This window comes from Brachyistius frenatus, unplaced genomic scaffold (genome assembly GCF_029030835.1).
Source record: "Brachyistius frenatus isolate BFR_SWC_R1_liver_20210118 unplaced genomic scaffold, ASM2903083v1 Contig_104, whole genome shotgun sequence".
Classification (NCBI taxonomy): Eukaryota; Metazoa; Chordata; class Actinopteri; family Embiotocidae; genus Brachyistius; species Brachyistius frenatus.
In genome coordinates this window covers 217,432-238,096 of record NW_027210703.1, presented here as the reverse complement: position 1 = coordinate 238,096, position 20,665 = coordinate 217,432, and the positions used below count along the sequence as shown (strand labels likewise).

The 20,665-nt window shown below is 40.9% G+C and overlaps 1 protein-coding gene and 1 long non-coding RNA gene across 3 annotated transcripts in view; one reads left to right on the top strand and one right to left on the bottom strand.

The window, feature by feature from the left end:
* bbs9 (Bardet-Biedl syndrome 9) overlaps positions 1-20,665 on the top strand; it is a 165,038-nt gene that overhangs the window by 31,468 nt on the left and 112,905 nt on the right. Inside the window, exons 14-15 of one of the 2 annotated variants that reach the window (XM_069711946.1) lie at positions 9,213-9,317; positions 18,335-18,349. In XM_069711946.1, coding sequence (XP_069568047.1) covers positions 9,213-9,317; positions 18,335-18,349 — 120 coding nt within the window. The remainder of the gene's footprint in view (positions 1-9,212; positions 9,318-18,334; positions 18,350-20,665) is intronic. The other variant, XM_069711947.1, reaches the window with a different exon arrangement.
* LOC138628761 (uncharacterized) overlaps positions 1-20,665 on the bottom strand; it is a 76,986-nt gene that overhangs the window by 42,946 nt on the left and 13,375 nt on the right. The window lies entirely within an intron of this gene.

Here is a 20,665-nt window from a genome sequence, read left to right as displayed (position 1 = left end):
GTACGGAGAAGAGCGCGCACGTGCAGTAGATGTAAATCATATAGACAATCCCCAATAAAAAAAAAATTAAAAAAAGACTTCCACTACCTGGAAAATGTTTGACGGATTTCAATGTTTCGCAGCTTCGGTATTTAGACCTCTGCAAACGACGTCCACATTTCTGAGAGTTTTTCAGAACTTCGAGTGGTTTCTGCAGTTTTTAATGGCTCTTACAAGTTGGAATAAAACAACTGTGGCAGGCAAAGCTTTGTATGGGAGATTAAGAAAGGACAGGTGAACAATTTTGATGCCAAAAAAAAAAAAAAAAAAAAAAAAGCCACAAACAAACGACCAGAAAAGAAGTGGAGATGAGATTTGAGATTTGTCAATGGTTGCTGTATTTTGAAAAACAGAAATAACAGCTCTTAAATCGACGGTCTTCATCATTTGACGTGATGCACATCAACTGCTGCCTGTTTCTGTCGACCAAAGCACTTGTTGATGGGTCAGGCTTTTCTCTTGCTTTTGATTGGTCGGGGCAAAAATAAAGCAAAAATACTGATCTACTGATACCCTTTAAAGAAAAATAGTATATTTAAAAATGAACCCAAATTGATTATCTAATGTAATATAATATAATTAGATGTTAATTGGTGAAAAATCAGAGAAGAACGATGTCCGTCATGTTTAGATCATTAAGTAAACTCAAAACGCTGTTGTCAAAAAAAAAAAAAAGAAGAAGCAATTCTTTAATGTTAACCTCTTTGTAAAGGAATATATCTCGGGCCTGAAACTTTTCAAAAAGAAGATTGCGGTAAAATAATTGAGTTCTATAAAGCTCATTAAACCTGCATGGAAGCATTTATCTCTGGTTTATACAGCACACACCCCGAGCTTCTCCTCTGCTTCTCTTTCTCCTCTGCCCTTGGTTTTATTCTGATGTCATTTCGATGACTCATTTGAACACGGATATACAAGTAGCGGGTGACAAAGCGGCGGGTGTTTTGCGGAGGGGAAAAAAAAAAATATGGATGCAATTTAGAGCACCACCAGCAACACTAATAACAATAACAACTGCTGGCGTGACTCTTCCCCCCCCCCCCCGTCTGTTTCCCATCAATTTATCTTTCACACTCTCTCATCCTGTCTCACTGGATCACTTTCTCCTGCATGGCAACGGCCTGAGAGATCTGTACACACACTCGCACAGATGTAAACACGCAAACAAACAGCATGCACCGACACACCGGGACACACACACGCACACGATCCATCTCCCTGGAAACAGTATGTTTTTGTCCTCACTACAGCTGCTGTGTGTGTGTGTGTGTGTGTGTGTGTGTGTGTGTGTGTGTGTGTGTGTGTGTGCGTGCGTGCGTGTGTGTGTGTGTGTGTGTGGACTTGCTGCCGTCCCATGTGTCTTTGATTCTGCGGCTCAGTGTGTGTCCACACTTGTTTGTAAGTGTGTGCGTGCGTGTGTGTGTTTTCAGTCAGTAGTGTGAATGTCAACTCAAGTTTATTTCCAAACCTTTTAGCAGCGATTTATCACAGAGCACTTTCACCAAAAAAAAACAAAGGACAACCAAAAATGGTGATGCATATGTGGAGTGTGTGTGTGTGTGTGTGTGTGTGTGTGTGTGTGTGTGTGTGTGTGTGTGTGTGTGTGTGTGTGTGTGTGTGTGTGTGTGTGTTGTGTAAAGAGGAGGGAAGGTAGCGCCTTCTGACTTTTATTGTTATTCCAGTTTTTATTCGTCTCAGATGGCGACTCAATCCCCCGTCCACCACACACTGCCTCCTTTGTTCTCCCTCCCTCACGTTCCCACTCTCGCTTTCTCCCTCCCTCTCTTTCCATCTTTCCCTTTCTCCGCTCCCTCGCTTTCATTTGTCATTCTGTCCCCCCGGTGTCTTTATTTTGTTCCTGCTCTCCTTCCTTCTTCCTTCCTTCCTTCCTTCCCCCCCCTTCTACTTCCTCCTTTGTTTTTCCGTCTTTCTTTTCCACCTCTACGTCCCGTACTTCCTCTTTCTCTCTTACTCTCTGTCCTCGTCTGTGGCACTCTTCCTTTCCTTCATAAAACGCACGCACGCACGCACGCACGCACGCACGCACGCACGCACACACACGCACGCACGCACGCACACACACACACACACACACACACACACACACACACACACACTTGTCAGGTACGCAGCATCTTTTTCATACAGATGAATAACTCTCATTGCCGCAAAAGTCAAAGTTCAAACAAAATGATTCAAGTAAACTAATTTGTAGTTATTGCCATTTCAGAAAATATTCTTTTATCTTATAATCAGCCTGAAAAATGCGATACACACAAACACATCTGCACGTTAGCCACATACTCAACACTTTCATACTCGAGTATCGTCTGAAATAATGTCTGTTGGATTGAGTATAGAAAATGGTACTTTTATTAATGTAGTGTCATGTAGAAACATGAATTGTCTTTACTATGCGTTGGAATTTTTGCTCCCGTTGGAATAGATTTTCTGCATGTGTGCAGTATTTCTGTGAATGCACAGGTACAGCGTTTTGTGTATTAATGAGCTTACTTGTAGAATAAATTTGTGTACAAGTGCATTCAATTGATTCATTAACACGGCATGGGAACTTATAATATATATATAGTACATATATAGTACATTTATAGTTCATGGGCCTGCAGGTGCAGTTCATTGTACATTTGGATACATTATATATTTACCGTATGTGCAGAACTGGAGCCAATAGGAAATAGTCAGGATGATCACAGCAGTCACATTTTCTTTATTTTCCATATCCACTAAATCTATTTTTTAGGATTACACGTGGACTCGTCTGTGCTCAATTTTTAATATGCGCGTTGCCGAAGATTCATCAGGCGCTCAAACCAAAACCTTTTAATCCAGTAAAGAAACTTAAAACGTGTTTAAACTGTGAAGCGAGTTGTAAAAACAAAACAAAACAAACAAAAAAAAAAAAAACGGTGGCCGTCACTTTATCTCCGAATGAAGATTAGTCTTGCGTTTTAGTGTTTAAGGACTAGACCCTACACGGTGATACGACCTAAACCCGGCCCGCGGGGGTCAAAGGTCGGTGTTTAACACCACACTGACGGTCGCCGATGGCGTTTTGCCGCGATGACGCACGCGGCTGCTCGCCCGCTTTCGCACGTACGCGCAAGTTAAACCAACAGCAGACCAGGAATGTGTCCGAGCCACCTCCCAGATTTTTTTTTTTTTTTTTAATATTGTTTGCACATGGCAGGGAAACACGCACACGCACACACACACCCACGCACGCGCGCGCCCTTTTCCCATCTCCTTGTGAGGTATAAGATCCCCATCTCCACCCCTCTTGACCTCCGACCTCCTCCTAAAAGTCAGTAGTCACTTTAACCTGAGCTGTCACGTACTATAACCCCGAACCCTTGATAGCTGCAAGCGTGCTGCACTTCACACTCACGGGCACACCCGTAAGTGCGTGCACGCACGCACACACACACACACACACACACACACACACACACACACACACACACACACACACACACACACACACACACACACACACACACACACACACACACACGAGCGCTCTCAGAGTAACCTCTGACTTCATTTTCACTTAAATACTCGTTTTTCTTTCCTAATTGAAATCAAACTTTCACGTATTTGCGCTTCGTTTTCCGCCGTGCTGCAAACGGGCACCAAAAGACCGGCGAAGCACAAACAGTTTAGTTTTGCTTCTTAAGATTTATTTCACAGGAATAGTGAGAGAGAGAGAGAGACAGGAAATGAGAGGGAGGAGAGAAGGGGAATGACATGCAGCAAAGGGAAGCGAACGGGGTCGTCGCTGCACCGATCTGGCGTTCGCTCGCAAAGCGCTCGGCTATCGGGTTGCCTCCAAAGTGCATTTTAAGGTTAAGACAAACACTGCGTGCATTAATCTCTGCGCTCCCATGAAAACCAAGCCCCAGAAACTGCGTCAAAAGGATAATTCCCAGTTTATTTCATACATGCGTATTTATTTTAGATTTTTTTTTCCCCCCCTCATAAATGTGTTTTTTCTGCCTCGTTGCTAACTTTACGAATGTATCGGGACGAACGGCACGAAACCCTCCTGCAGCTCTCCAAATAAACACCGCTTTCACGTGGAGCATTTCAAACGTTGTCTCGCGGAACACAGCAGGTACTCTTAACGTGTCAGAATCTACATCCAGGGCAACTTGCACGCAGTTTACATGCGAGTCCGTGGGTTTAAATTGAGCGCGCGCTCTCGCTCGTCGCGAGCAAGTTTCCAAAATTTGAAGAACGTATTGAGATGGTGTCCTCTGCCGCCCGCTGCACTCATCGTCAATTTTTTTTTTTTTTTTTTTTTAACGTTCATATGTTCTCATACGGAGAGTTGTACCTTCGGCGGTAACGGTCGGTCTCTTGTCTTTTTAAAAAAAAAATTTTTTACTTTCCTTCACAGAAAGTGCGACCGCAGTGAAAGATCATTTGCACAGACGAAGGCGGCTACAAGCTGCTGCCTCGCAGCGTTTCGATTTGAACTCGGAGACAGGTGTTTAAAAGGATTTCAAGTCAAAGAAAATGATGTTTATTTGGGAACTGAAGAAGGGGGGGGGGTGGGAGGGGGAGTGGCAAAAAAAAACCAACAACCGGTCTGTTCGGGTTGAAAAAAAAAAAAAAGAGACGGAGAAAAGTCTGGAAAGTGGAGGGGAAATAAAGGTAAAGGAGGAGAGGGAGGAGTGGGGGGGGGGGGATTTCAGCCTCCTTTATCCGATTTTGTTTACGTTGGCAGCGGCGCTAATGGTTTAATGCGCCCTGAGAACACTGGGACCAGTCTGAACAATCTCACCGGGTCGGACCTGGAGGTCACGCAGACGCCCTACCTCGGCGCTCTCGGGTCCCGACGCCCACAGCGCCGCCCGGGCCTGCCCAGATCTGCCCGAATGTATACGAGGGAGAGAGAGAGAGAGAGAGAGAGAGAGAGAGAAAAAAAAGAGATGAAGGAGAGAAAGGAGAAGAAGAGGGATTACTTTGTGTCCTCTTTGGTCTTGTTTGTTGGTCTTTAATGGGCCTGGGAACACTTAAAGCACTTAAACCAGTCTGACCAGCGTGACCTCCGGGGGCACACGGGGTTAAAAGCCTTCTGCTGACAGACAGGATGACAAGGAGGGAGGAGGGAGGGAGGGAGGGAGGGGGTGGCAAGAAGAAAGCGAGAGAGAACATGTAGTGAGAGGCAGCAGGGATGCAGAAGAGGGAGGGAAAACAATGATGATTATTACAACCTGACGAGACCGATACTGTTTTTGGATTATCACAAATTGTTTGGTTTCATTTGGCCTGAAACGTCTCCTTATTGTTTATTCTACCATCTATTTATTTACTTACTCGCTGGATACGCACTTTTTTTTTTTTCTCTTTTTTGTCGGCTGCGATTTGACCTCTTTGAGTCTTGCTCTGTCTCCACTCCGTCCAGCTCGTATTGCATTCATCGGATTGATTTTTTTTTTTAAAGTTCATTTTAAGTTTGAAATTCACATGTGAATGTTTATAAATGGCTAAATTTATGGAAAATTAAAGTCAATTGCTATTTAACGATGATTATTAATTATTAATGATTTTTTTTTAAATTCACAGTTTTTTTTCTCCACATATATACAGTATAACGACACCCACATTAATAATTTTATGATAGTTGAAAAAGATGACAAAAAAAAAAGAAAGAAATGCCCTCCATTGAAACATTTAAATTTGAGTTTCAAGATGCAACCTAACAATAATTGAACTGTAACGCAACCAGACCACATCCAGGGCTTAACGTGTATCTGAATTTATCTCTGACTTTAAGTGGTGCAACATATTAGGAATTATGTGTTGGAACTATTTCCTCGCTCCATCTGGAGAAAAGTAGTCGCAGTCTATTAATCCTTGTAAAACCACAAATCATCATTTTTACATGACAAAGATACGAGGTATACAGATTTTTTTTTTTTTTTTTTTTTTTTTAAAAAACCTTTGGGACAAAGGTAGATAATCTGTTTATCTCTGCTTTCAGACTCAATGCAAAGCGAATGGACTTTTGGCTCCAGCTCGTATTCAACATCTCTCACTCGTGACAATGAACACAAATTGCCTGCAAAATATCCGACTGTTCTACGGGGAGGCTCTTTATTATATCGACATTACTTCAACTCACTGTTAATAGCGCTGCTGATCTTTCAAATTGAGCCATCGGTCAGGCTCAAGTGGTCATACAAAAAAAGAAAAAAAAAAAACGCTGACGAGAAGGAGAGATGTGCGAGAGGAGGCTGAGAAAAGATGCGACGATAGAAAAGGGAGGCGAGAGAAAAGGATGGATGGGAGGTGGAGGACGAGGGAGAGAGGAGGTCATGTTGTCAGAGCGTCTGAGGGGTGTGGAGAAAGTCTTTCGCAGCTTTTTATCATTTATCTTCTCCGTCGGTGTGTGTGTGGGGGGATGGGAGGGTAGTTATGTCTCCTTTTATCTCCTCTCATCCATCTTGCCTCCTCCTGCTCTGTCTATCCTCAAGTTGAGAGGCCTCGTCTCGCCCTCAGTGTGTGTGTGTGTGTGTGTGTGTGTGTGTGTGTGTGTGTGTGTGTGTGTGTGTGTGTGTGCGCGCGGTAGGAAGAAGGTCATCTTGGCTTTTCACTATTCAAATTTACATTATGAAATACACAACGACATAGAAATGTTTCACGCACTCTCCCTTCACTTTCATTCAGTTAGGACACACACACACACACACACACGCACACGCAGGACGGTGTGGTGGTGTAATGGGGCGTGATGTTCCTGAGCTCGGTCTGTTACAGGTGACTGAATCCCAAGTATGTGTGTGTGTGTGTGTGTGTGTGTGTGTGTGTGTGTGTGTGTGTGTGTGTGTGTGTGTGTGTGTGTGTGTGTGTGTGTGTGTGTGTGAGAGACTGACTGCATGGAGCCATTAGCTGTAATATATCCTTTCCTCTCCGTCTGTATTTGATCCCTGCCTTTTCTCTCCAGCTTGTTTGCTCTCTCTCTCTCTCTCTCTCTCTCTCTCTCTCTCTCTCTCTCTCTCTCTCTCTCTCTCTCTCGCTGTTGGTTTTGGGGTATTTCAGGGGAAGCTACAAGTCATCGGCCATCTCTTATGCTACATATAATTTCGGTCCTGTGTGTGTGTGTGTGTGTGTGTGTGTGTGTGTGTGTGTGTGTGTGTGTGTGTGTGTGTGTGTGTGTGTGTGTGTGTGTGTGCGCGCGCACAAGGTAAAGTTCTGGTTAATGTTGTTAATCCTCTGTCTTCACCTTTGATGGTGATGTTTAGCATAAGTTGTGTGTGTGTGTGTGTGTGTGTGTGTGTGTGTGTGTGTGTGTGTGTGTGTGTGTGTGTGTGTGTGTGTGTGTGTGTGTGTGTGTGTGTACACGTACGTACATTAAGGGGGTCTGGTTTGTATCGGCCTTACTGTATCCTGTTCTGTCCACACCTTGAACATGCTGACTGTTCAGGTGTGTGTGTGTGTGTGTGTGTGTGTGTGTGTGTGTGTGTGTGTGTGTGTGTGTGTGTGTGTGTGTGTGTGTGTGTGTGTGTGTGCGCGCGCGCGCGTGTGCGTTTTTGCTGACTACTCCATTTCCTCATTCATCATTCAATGTCTTTCTTTAAAGAAAGTTGGAATAAAACAGACGCTTCTGTTCTAGAAGCACGAAAATCTCACTCGAACTGACATTTGCATTCGTAATAACACCAATTACTTTAAGGGGAAGTCCAGCGACTTTCAGACTAAATTGTCCCGAGACTCGCACAAAATGGGGTATTAAAAAAGAATGGGCAAGCAGAAAGGTCAATAACATTTGACTTTTAGTTCTTGATGTGAGTCGCGCCTGTAAAAACAGCAGATCCGCCACTTATTTTTAATGGAGTTTGATAGATAGACTTTAATTAGACCACGCTCGCCTTCTTCTCTCAAACTTTACACCTCGTGTTTGTAACACGGCATATTAAATGTCAAGCCCAATCCAAGTTCAACCAAATGATGCTATCGTGATTATTATTAACTTTTCAGACCTATAAAACATTTTATGAGACTGTTTTCACGGGCAGAGTAATAATCTGACGAATAACATAATATCTTGTGTAACATTGTTGGAACGCCCCTTTAAGATCCGACCTTACTTAACAAACTGTCATCTGGTTTACTCCATCTGTCTGGACAAAAATGACATTATTTGAAATTACGTAATATTATTGTTTATTTCATTTTTCAGCAGCCGTTTCGCGTCATTTTTTTTTTTTTTTTTTTTTTTAGAACTCCCAAGACTGCTGCTTGTCTTAATCAATTAAGGCATCATTTAACATTTACAGATACCTTTACCAGTGTCAAAACAGCCATATAAACAATTTGCTAAATTATGATTTAAATTGGATAGATAGATAAGACTTTATTTATCCCACAGTGGGGAAATGTAGTCGTCACAGCAGCATAGAAACACAGTTAGGAAAAGAAAAAACAAAGAAAGAAGAAAAAAAAGGTGCACACATTAAGGAAAAAAATATAAATACGTATACAATAGATAAGATAGACAAAAATAATGGATTTAGAAAAGTAAGAGCAATGAATGAATACACACACACACACACACACACACACGAATCAGAAACATGAATTGATGATGGAATAAATAAAGATTATAAATCTGAGCAAGAATACGAAAACCATCTTTCCGTATTTGACGGTTTACTTTGGGTGCTGCCTGATCAAATTCGGTCTGCTGAGTCAGTGACATCTTTTAAATCTCTTCCTAAAACATACTTTCATAGCCTTTGCTGATGTTAGTTGATTTTAGTGATAGACTCTTATTTCTTTTATACCCTGTTATAATTTGCTTTTAATACATTTTTTTATGGTTGTTTTACGCGATCATCGTGCTGTTAAAACTGGTTGGAATTCACTTGCTGTTTTGTTTTAATGGCTTATTTTATGTGCAGCACTTTGTAACTGAAATTTAGAAAAGTGCTATACAAATAAAGTTTATTATTATTATTATTCCTTCTCTATTTCTTCTCATTTCCATAACCCCGGCTATCACATAAAGTCGTCTTGATGTTTTTTGGACAGAAGATATTACAGCTAAAAAAAAAACCCGGTAAAGATGACATTGAGGATGTGAAGTGAAGCCAGGAATCTCCATTTCAGCATTAATGTTGACAAAGTATTTGTTCTTTGTTTTTCAGATGTTGGCTCGTCCAAAGTTGTGGTGTTCTCTGCTTTTCTCAACGGCCGGTACCCTCCCGCTGACCTGACCGGACACATCACCGTGTCCTTCAGCTCGCCGACAGGTAAAGAAAAAAAAAAAAAAAAAAAGCTCGTGACACGTTTTCACGAGCTGAAGCGTGCGCGTTTCATTTCAACCAAAAGCTGTAATTTCACAGAGAAATCCCTCCTACAGATTCCATGTTTCTATATTTAGCTCTTACTGCTCTGTTAAACATAAATCCACAGAACATGATACCCTTAGAAAACCAAACATGAACATGGTGGTTCAAAATATCCTCACGTGAATGAGAAAATCAAATGCTTTCATTGCCAAACCACTGAAAACGTAAAACTCGAGTAATTAGCTCTTTGTATAGAGAGCGAGAAAAAAAGTACGCTCAGTTTCATTTTCTGTCTGTAGCTTTTTTTTTTTTTTTTTTTTCGTTAAACAACGAGTTTTAGCGACCGAGTGCGACACTGTGATTGTCTTCATGGAGAGAATGCCTGAAAATGTGCACAGATATCCCCAAATGTCTTTCCAGTATGGCTGGTCAGAACGACTATTAATAATAATAATAATAATAAACGTTATTTGTATGGCACCTTTCGTTCAAGAAAAGCATTTCAAAGAGCTTTCCAGCAAGAGAATGACATGCAGTGTTTGACATAAAAAACAGATATGAAGGAACATTTGAAAATATAGAAAATAAATAAAATGCATAAGAGCAGATTAAATGCGTAACATTCTAACATTGATAAAATACAATAGAGTTAAAGTGCAGAGAGAAGACTGTTAACGGTTCTGATAGAGTGTAATCCATCCCCTTATTATATCTATGTTTGTTTTTTTCATTCATTTTGTTCTGCAGTGACATTTAAAGTCACGGAAAGACGGCGACAGTATTCACTTTTTAGTCCTGGGGGGGTAGGTTGGCTGATACCTAGAATGTAAAACTAATCTTTTAAAGTGAACCTTAGGATTTCTGCACCGGCGTTAGAAGCATCGTGAGGTTAGCCTGACGTCTTTAACATCACGTGTTAACGCGTTGTGCGACAGCGCCGAGCACCAGCTGCTGACGGAGCGCTGACTTGACGTAAAGACATCTGGGCTCTTTCCAGACGAGCCCAGTTCATGCTTCCAGGCATCTGTTTCCAGGCTTCGGCAATATTTCTGGAAGATATTACTTTTCCTCTCACAAACCAACAAAACCACTCTTTATTTCAAAATGTCACAGCCCTCCTCCTTAAAAGAAAAAAAAAAGACGGATCTATTTTAGCGTTTGTTCAGAAAATCAGGTCATGAACATAATCGGTGTTTTCATGCTATTGTTTCCTTTGGATTACATTTGCTTTGGCAGAGCTCTGTTGGTGGAACAGTTTCCCCTCCCCAGAAGCACATTTAATGTGAAATGTCTGGAAATATTGGGAAGTTTTTCTCCCTTTTTTTCTTCTTCTTTTGGTGAAGCTTTATTGTGATGCTAAAAATAGTTGAAAATAATGAGTCTGGAGTGTCACCTCAGAAGCCAAGCAGCTTGAGGAGAGCGTGTCGGGGAGCTGATCGTGTGTTGGACTGTGAGCAGGATTAGAAAAGGTTGACAGGTTTGAGGAAGAGGACGCATGACAAGATGTGGAAAAAAAAATTACAAAATAAGTGAGAAACACGGGAGTTAGATGAGGGTAAAGAGGTAAAGAGGCGAGTTGTACTCTCGTGGAGAGGTGATGGAAATAGAAGGAGAAAATGTACAGTATATAAACTTGGGTGAAGAAAAAGGAGAGATTTTAAACTGAAGGCAGGAAGAAAGAAAGGTATTCCAGGATGGAGATATCATAAAATTATCACGGTATGAAAGTTATTATTATTATTTTTAGTAAAGATGGGCATTTCAAGCAAAACTACTATTCAAAATTAGCTTGGAACAATTCGATTTTTTAATCGATATTGGAAAAACTTCACCTGCAAAGCTCTGGACCCCTGAAAGCAGCGTCTTCTTCTTCTCCTTATGTCATTTATGGCAACTGGCAGGCAGTTTACCGCCCCCTTCTGAAGGGAGTTACTCTTTACAATCAGGCGCCTCGTGGAAACGGGGGGGAAATAAAGAAGAACAAAAGTCGCTTATACTAGTTGGTTTTGTAGAATATAAAGACTATTTGAGTATTGGAAGTTTGTGCCCCATCCCCTAACAACAGTACATATGTTGTAGTGCCCTTTGCTGAGTCTGACAGGCAGTGGAGGAGGAATGCAGTCGGAACGTGCAAGGCCAAAAAGTGACCCAAAAGTCAAGCCTAAAAAGTCAAAGTATGACTTTTGGGTCACTTTTTGGCCGCCACGCCACGGGCACACCGATCGACGAAAACGTATTATTTTGATAACTTTTAATTCCAAACAAGTTAAGAGTGCACAAACTCAATTTCAAGTCGGTCCAACAAAATCTGTAGGATAAGATCGTTAAAGTACAACATGTGCGAATCGCCAAAAATGGCGACTAAGTTGAAAATGGCAGACTTCCCGTTGAGTTGACTTAATGGTGCGGTGGATCTTTTTTGTACATTTCGGTGTGATACACATGTCCACCGAATTTCGTGCAAGTAGGTAAGAAATATTTCCCCATCGTGTACCAACTTTCATGAGTTTTTGAATATGATAAAGTTTCCAAAAATGCATTCGTTTACGGAGAATAATAATAACGCGGAATTAAAACAGTGCACACCGTTGGACGAAAACAAATTCATGATGCCAAGAGAATGGTTGTGTGTTTTCTCCTCAGCTAATCTCCCGTAATGCCTCGTCCACTCTCATCCTCTAAACGCCGTCCTGGCTCGGGGAGGAATGCATCACTTCGTCTCTATTGCCTTTTTTCTTTCTTTTCTCCCCCTCCACTCCGCTAACCCACCCGGGGGTGATGATTACGGCTGCACACCACCCACCCCGCGTTACAACACTCCCACCCCGGGGGGGCTGCCGTGCCCTCCTTTTTAAGCCCTACAAAGGCTCTGACATTTAAGAAGACTGTCGACTTCTTAAGCCTTTCAAAGGAGGCTTGACGGTGGCAGGAGTCGTTACAATCTAGAAAGAATTTCATTAGTGCCCCTCTGTGATTTCCTTAATACCCTCAGAATGGGCTCTACACAAACACACACTTTGAGAGGGATCAAGTGGTCAAGTTGGCATTTACAGTACATTGTCAACACACACACACGCACAATGGGCATTTTCATCCGAGCGGTCCGAGATAAGTTGCGGATACTTTCCATAAAACACGGCCAGCCATGATTCACTGGTTGCTAAGCCAAATCCCTGTGGAAACCCAGGAAGCTACCTTGGCAGTCTTTATTGTTTTCTCCTGTTTTATTGAGCCTGTCAGAGTGACCAGCATCTCAGTATGGAGTTGTCTCCTTGACGCTGCACTATTTTTGTTGGGTCCTTTCTTCTTCTTCTTTTTTTTTTTACTTAACTGGTCTGAAATCCATTTGCAAGGATCTTTTTTTTTTTTTTTTTTTTTTTTGCAGGCCAGCTGATGCCGGTGTTGCTTCTTCCCTTTGCCAAGCAGATCATGTTCTTTGCTCTCTTTGTTAGTGTGCACGGTATAACAACAGCTTAACAGATGTGGAGGAATGTATGTCCACAGGCCAACGAACAAGTGATTTCCGTTTTATTTTATACAGGATTGTATAACAGATAAGACACCTTTTTTTTTTCTTCTTGTTTCTGGCTTTCTCATGAGCTGGTTCAATTACTTACGATGAAAAAAATGTGGCTAGATACAGTGCACTTTGTCTTAATGTCTTTTTCTATTGTTTATGTATTTTAATGCATATTGGCGGTTAATTATTTCATTTCACTTAATAATCAACTTGTTAATGGTAGCAGAGGTTTTTACTCCCCAAGTGCTTTCTATTCAGTTGTATTTCATTGATCAGGCCATCAGCAGCTTTTGCAGTCTTAAAAGCTGTCCTTAGATTTTTTTTATTTTTTTTTTTTTTTTTTTTGCTTTAGAAGATATCAAAAAGTGTTAACTATTTTCTCAAATATTTTCTCGTATCGGTTGCTTGCTTAAAACTATTTTTGTATCTTATTGTGGACTGTCCAGAGATATCATGCATAAACTAAAGGTGTGTGTGTGTGTGTGTGTGTGTGTGTGTGTGTGTGTGTGTGTGTGTGTGTGTGTGTGTGTGTACCTGCACTAAACACTGTCACAATGCAAGTTACAGTAAGTGTAATCATATCATGATGGACAAGTGTCAATCTCAGCAAAAACTTGAATGAACCTCATTAAATTAATTATTTCGTGTTGGTTAATTCATCCTTCCTATTTAGGCCACTTATTTAGGGTCAAGGTTGCTTTTATTTAATTGATTATATTAATAATAATTATAAACACATAATGCTTGCACATACTTTAAAAAAAAAGTGTTATATGATAATAAATCATTCCAGTGGGTTTTTTAACAAACAAACAAAAAAACAAAAAAACACGATCTGAAACCTGCCAATTCGATCAGCTCTTTTTCAGTTCAGACTTTATTAAGGCTGCAGCACCCGGACGGTCCATAGAACCCCTCCACTAGTTCCAGGTTCATATTTATTCAGAATTTTAGAAGCTTTTTACTGGTTTGGACCAAATGTTTTTTTTTTTTGGTCACTGACAGTCGTGACGTTTTAAAAACCCTTTCGGGTTTCTGCCGCTGAAGAGATTGTGATACATTATACGACAGAGAGGTCAGCTCGGTGAGGAAAATATAGAAAAAGACAAAAGTGAAACAAAAATATGTCACCGTTTATTACTACCTTCAGTGTTTTGCTCATGGACACTGCAGCGTAGCGGCCAATGCAATCAAACCCTTCGACGTCTGTTTGAAAGACACATTTCTCAGCAGAAAGGCCAGCGAAAGCGCGTGTTTGAAAAGAAGCCAGCGAGTTGGCAACTGACAGAGAAGAATATAATCCTGATGTTTTACGTTCTCGTTAATTGTGAAAATTCAAAAACATAGATTTGGACAGAAAATGAGTCCAGAAAATGTCATGGGAAGAATATTTTGAAAGCTGAGATATTTGATTTCTAAAACAAAATAAAAAATAAAATAAAAAAAAACCAAGTAGTGAAACCCATTAGGTGAATCTGTAGTTAATTATACCAAAGAACACCTCCTCAACCTTCTCAGCTATTATCGATATAATAAAGGCTTGTAGTCATGAAACATTAAACTGATTTTTTTTTTTTTCTTCTACCTAATGGATCCAGAGTTTCATTCATTTCAGCCAGTCCAATTTCTCAGCCGTTATAAGAGATTTTAGAACAGGAAAACACTGATTGAACACTGGCTGGCAGCTGGCCAGCACTGGCTACTGTGTGTGTCTGTGTGTGCGTGTGTGTGTGTGTGTGTGTGTGTGTGTGTGTGTGTGTGTGTAACTGTGTGTTTGCAGTGAGAGGCTTCTTGCTCCATTTGACACGTCCTTTACGTTTAACTGGAGCTTTCACTCAACATTGATACTTTTAGTTTTCTCTCTCGGTTTTCTTTTTTTTTTTTTCCTCTTTCCCTCTGAGTGTTGTTTTAGACATTTTTTCTTTTTCTCCAGCTCCAATTTTGCTTTTACTTTCTTTTCTTTGGCAGTGCAGGGGGCGCGGGGAGGGGGGGGGTAATCTGAGTTCCAGACAAGGTAATGACAGGATTAGATAATACTGCTCAATATGATGATATCACGAGGATTTGTTGGTATGTCGTCCATGTGTTTTACGGCCATCACGCTCCCCAAGTGTCACTTTGCTATGAGAAATCTTTGAATGCTTCTCCATATGAGAGTTTATGATATACAGTACCTGTGTTAAAGGAAATAAAAAACGTGAAGAATTGGTCCTGATATGAAGGCAGAGGGAGAAAGGAACCCAACTCAGAAATGTACAAAAAGTGCAGTTCTGTGACTGGTCACTTGAGGCTGCCTCTCAAAAGCGTGTCAATCCCAATAGATCCCCAAAGCAGAAATAAACATGTTGACATGTTGGTTCATAACACAGTTTGGGTCTCTACGGCTAATTTCTCAGCTGGTGACAACTGTATTGGGGGTGAATCTTTGTAAAACGTAACCATTTAACATTATATTAAGGCTTAAAGTAATGCATAGTTAAAGACAGGACTGCTTGAGACAGGACAGCTGTCTACAGGTTTCAGCTGTAGATGTTCAGGCAGACCCAAACAGACAGAGATTCTTCACGGTGCTGGTTTCAGTAACCGGTCTTCATTCAGCACTCCTTAGCTCCGCCTACGCCCCGCCTCTTTGCCCATTTGTGGATTAGGAGCTTCAGGAAACCTGTGGGTGACATCATGAAGGCCGTGTCCATGTTTTAGACAGTCTATGGGTCACGCAGCTATTGATTGGATTTAATGGTTTTTCAAAAAAATATATGTTCACTGCACTTTTATTTGCAGTTAACTAATACATCAAAATTATTTTCTGCCATTTTTTGGAAAACCTCCTCACTTTTTGGCACAATGCTATATTTGAGACCAAATTTTGATATTTCTGACACCACTCTTTCAAGTAGTCTAGAAAAGTATATGATAGAGAATACAGAAAATAGTACAGTGTAAAATGAATTAGTGATGCTGAATTTGGCTTGAACCAATGTAAAGGAATGCATGTGCTGTTGGCATCCCAGTATTGTTGACTGAATAAATGTTGTGCAATTGTCACAAAGTAATACTGATATCTGAAATTTTCAGATAGAAAGCAGAATTATGTCAGAAAAGAGAGAGAGAGAGTGATGAAGGCAGAGTTATTACAGGAAAGGAAGGCAGCCATAAGGAAGCGTGACTTTCATCAGATTTAATAAGACGTGAACTTTTTGACTCAGCACCTCGGTGCCTTTTTTTCATTGGCCTGCAACCTGCCATCTGCTTCTCATTCACATTCGCAGGAAATTCTCTTCGACCAATCAAATCAGAGCTTAATCTGCCAGACTTCCATTGCCGCGGCCTAAAGGTTAGAGAAGCAGCAGACTGAGTTTTTAAATCCCAGGGCAGCTGGGAAAATACGTCCGCCAGGAGCAGGGATAAAAGATGGTCTCCCTGCACAAAACTTTTTTTTTTTTTTTTTTTTTTTTTTTTAAATGCCAATTTTGCAACCTGAGTCTTGTTTTTATGGTCGAGTGTTACTTTTTCTGCCCTTTTCCGAATGTTGTCGGGCAGATGCTCAGTTTTATAGATCGCTTACACTCCTACTCCTACAAAAGCAGATTTTATGTCACATTTCATACTTTATATTTTAAAAACGTCCATAAAAATCTAATATTTTCATTCCTTAGAAGAAAAAAAACCACATTCCCTCCCATCATTTAAAATCCTAAACTTTTGGCCTTGACGCTTTACATATAATACAATTTTAGAAAATTTTAGAAATTTAGAAATTTTAATAAATAAGTAGAAATGGGGAAATAATTTACGTCTGGCAGAATCAATCAACACAAAGGCAACGAACCATTCCGAGTTCTTTGGTGAGTGACGGCCCGGATGGATAGTGGTTCTGAATCCTCGAGAGCTGGACTTATCTACGGTGATCGCAACATGGTCTGAACAAAACTACGTCCTGGTCGCTCGTTGGTCTCGGTTCATTTTCAAATAACATATGGATGTGGAAAAAAACAAAAACACAATTAAAACTGAAAAAAAAGCGGTGATATGCGGGCCCTCGCATGCTGCACGGTGGTGTTCCAGCGGGTCGGGGGCCGCCGGCTCCTCGACGTGCAGCACGCGAAGGTCCGCATATTCCCCCTTGCAGTTTTAATTTTTTTTCTCGATCTCGTTCCTTATTATTTAGCCTTTTTTTTGTCGACTTTGACATCTTCAAAAACTCATGAAAGTTGGTGCCTGACGCAAGTTTCGTGAGGTTTGGAGCATCGTTTGATCTTAAACATCAACTTCCTGTGTCACGGTGAAACATCAAACTTAGCCGCATCGCCCTGGCTATACTATATACCCTATACTATATACAATAATTACTTTTGGGTCACTTTTTGAACGACATGCTATAGTATGACTTTTGGGTCACTTCGTGGCCGCCACGCCACGGGCACACCAATCAACGAAAACAAATTCTAGTGATAACTTTTAATTCCAAACATGTTAAGAGTGCACAGACTCAATTTCAAGTCGGTCCGACAAAATCTGTAGAAGGAGTTTGTTAAACGTTAGTACAACGTGTGAATCGCCAAAAATGGCGGACTTCCCGTTGAGTTGACTTAACGGTGCGCTGGAACTTTTTTGTACATCTCGGTGTGATACACATGTCCACCGAATTTCGTGCATGTAGGTAAATGTAGCCACCTGTGTAGGGGGCGCTAGCGAGCCATTTGGCCACGCCCACTCGCGACTCCACTAAAATACAAAATATTTCGCCGGGAGAGACGCTTGATTAACAATAGGGCTTTCGCAGCATCGGTGCTCGGGCCCTAAATATGTTCGAATTTATTGTTCAGAGGAATTTGGGATATCTCTGCTTTAAAAAAAAAAACATTGAAATGATTAATTGATTTGCAAAGTACTTGGTGAAAGGTGAAATATCACAACCAAAACTGTCTGAACTTCATTTTGCAGTTTTGTAGTGCCTTGTAACGGTAAAGTCTCCTTTTATTTGTGTGTTTATGATATTGTAATCTTTTACACATGTATCTCTAAAAGGATTTGAAGTTGAATAAATAATTCTTGTTTTCTAAAGTACCTTAACTTCTTTTAAAGGAGCTCAACTCTTCATACCGATCGGTTCAGAAGGACAGAAGTCTTTTCCTGCTGATTCTGTCCAAACCAATTTTCATACTAACCTCTTGACGAGCAGGTCCAGCTGTACTTTCCAAGTGTGTGTGTGGCGGCAAACCAAGTGTTTTCTTCTTTTTTGTGTGTGTGTATATATCCATATTCAGGAAGATGAAGGTTTTCCCAGGGAATTTCAGCAGAGTCTAGTTCTTCCGATGCTTTTTGTTACCGGTCTGCGTGGAATAACACCAGATGGGAGGAGAGATAAATCTTTCTTCTTCTGTTTCTGTTTCTCTGATCTTTTATGAATTTTCTTTTTTAACTCGTAACTCTTTTTTTTTTTTCTTACTTTCTGCAGAGCTTAATCCCAAAGGTAAGTGTTTTTAGTAGAGTTGGATAGAATAGAACAAGTAGAAACACACACCGTCATTATTATAGCATACGTATACATATACATGTATATGCTGAATTTTGAAAGATACACCCCCATATTCTTACATATTCACATTCCTATACACTCATAGAAATGCGCATATTATCAAAACTATACTTTATGGTTTCCAAACACACACACACACACACACACACACACACACACACACACACACACACACACACACACACACACACACACACACACACACACACACACACTGCTGTATATACAGGAAACGACTGCTGCCTACTGTTTATGTTCATGTTATGTGATACTTGGCAAGAGTCTGGACACACATAGACACACACACACACACACACACACACACACACACACACACACACACACACACACACACACACACACACACACACACACACACACACACACACACACACACACACACACTTGTACACATACATATTTCCTCACTCTGTGGAAAAATGTAAATATCCATTTATATTCATTTATCCTTTAAAACTCGATGCAGTTTACTCAGAAATACCATCTGTCTCTCACACACACACACACATCCACACGCACACAAATATATACAGAGGTACATAAAACTCCTTGAGTCTCATATTTTACCACACATCTCTTTTTTACACTCGCAGTAACACACACACACACACACACACACACACACACACACACACACACACACACACACACACACACACACACACACACACACACACACACACACACACACACACACACACACACACACACACACACACACACACAGGAGTGTTCCTGGTTGTCAGAGCTTGTTTGTTTTAGTCCGTCTGAGTTTATGTGCTTTGATACAGAATAGGATGTCCTGTAATCTATAGTGGGTTTAGAGGCCCTGCAGTAGTGTACACACACACACACACACACACACACACACACACACACACACACACACACACACACACACACACACACACACACACACACACACACACACACACACACACACACACACACAATCGAATAGCATCAGTCAGAGTCACTGCATTGATTAAAGGTTTTTATTTAGTATATCGGACAGAACGGTTAAAAAAATAAAAATTAAAAAAAAATACACTCGCATGAGGCGAACGTTCGCTTCGTTTGGTCTGAACACACCGTCGGATTTTAAGACGCGTGCGTAAACTGAACACATGACGATGTTTAAAGAGTCTTGCACACGCTGCCATGAGTAAGCATCTTATATGCTAGCAAAGGGCAATAGGTCTAACTATTGTACGTCCTCATTTCCTGGCACGATGTAGATAAAGGCTAATTCAAATCATAATGTGTACAAGAAAGAGCATCGGTAATTATACACTATAGTTTTAAAAAAAAAAAAAGCATGAACGACCAGCATACAAAAGCACATTTTGTAGACGGTGGTCTATAAAATCAGGGCACTTCCTTTGGATTCGATGCGTCGGTCTGAGCTGCTGAATTCCCGGACAGATCTAGTCGCCTCCATTCGCGATAGCTCTGAAAATGAGGTCCATCTGTTTGTCTTGTTTTAATTCATTAAATCTTTTGAAAATGTTCTAACGATTTCAAGATTGCAGAATTAAGAGATTTAAGATCAAGACCGTTTTATTTTCAAATGCACAAAAAAAAAAAACAACGTCAATAACACAGCATAAAGAAATTCTCACTTCGCTTGTCCTCCCTAACCTTAACGAGAAAATGTATATAAATATTTACAAAATCTAAAAAAACCACACAAAAAACCCACCCTCAAAGAATAAATAGAGACGCTTAAGTCAACACCAAGGCATTATACTTGGTTAAAGGTGTTGATCGCTGTTGCATAGCAGGAATATCAGATTACTGATACGCTGGATGGGGAACCGTGGCCGTCATTCGGCACTCAGAATTCCACACCTGGTCCTCCTTCTCATTTAATGCCCATAAATACTGCGGCATATGATTTATCAAAGACCCGAGCGCGCTGTGGTTGTTTCATTTCGTGGTTTCTTCTGTGGTCCACATACAGAAATGAGCGCGTGTACATTACATGCGGTATATTGCATTCAGTCACACACACACACACACACACACACACACACACACACACACACACACACACACACACACACACACACACACACACACACACACACACACACACACACACACACACACACACACACATGGGTGACATCACTGCAGCTGTGGTGAGAACCTGATCCTGTACAGTGGTCCTCTGCTCAAATAAACTCTGTGGTCTCTCTCTCTCTCTCTCTCTCTCTCTCTCTCTCT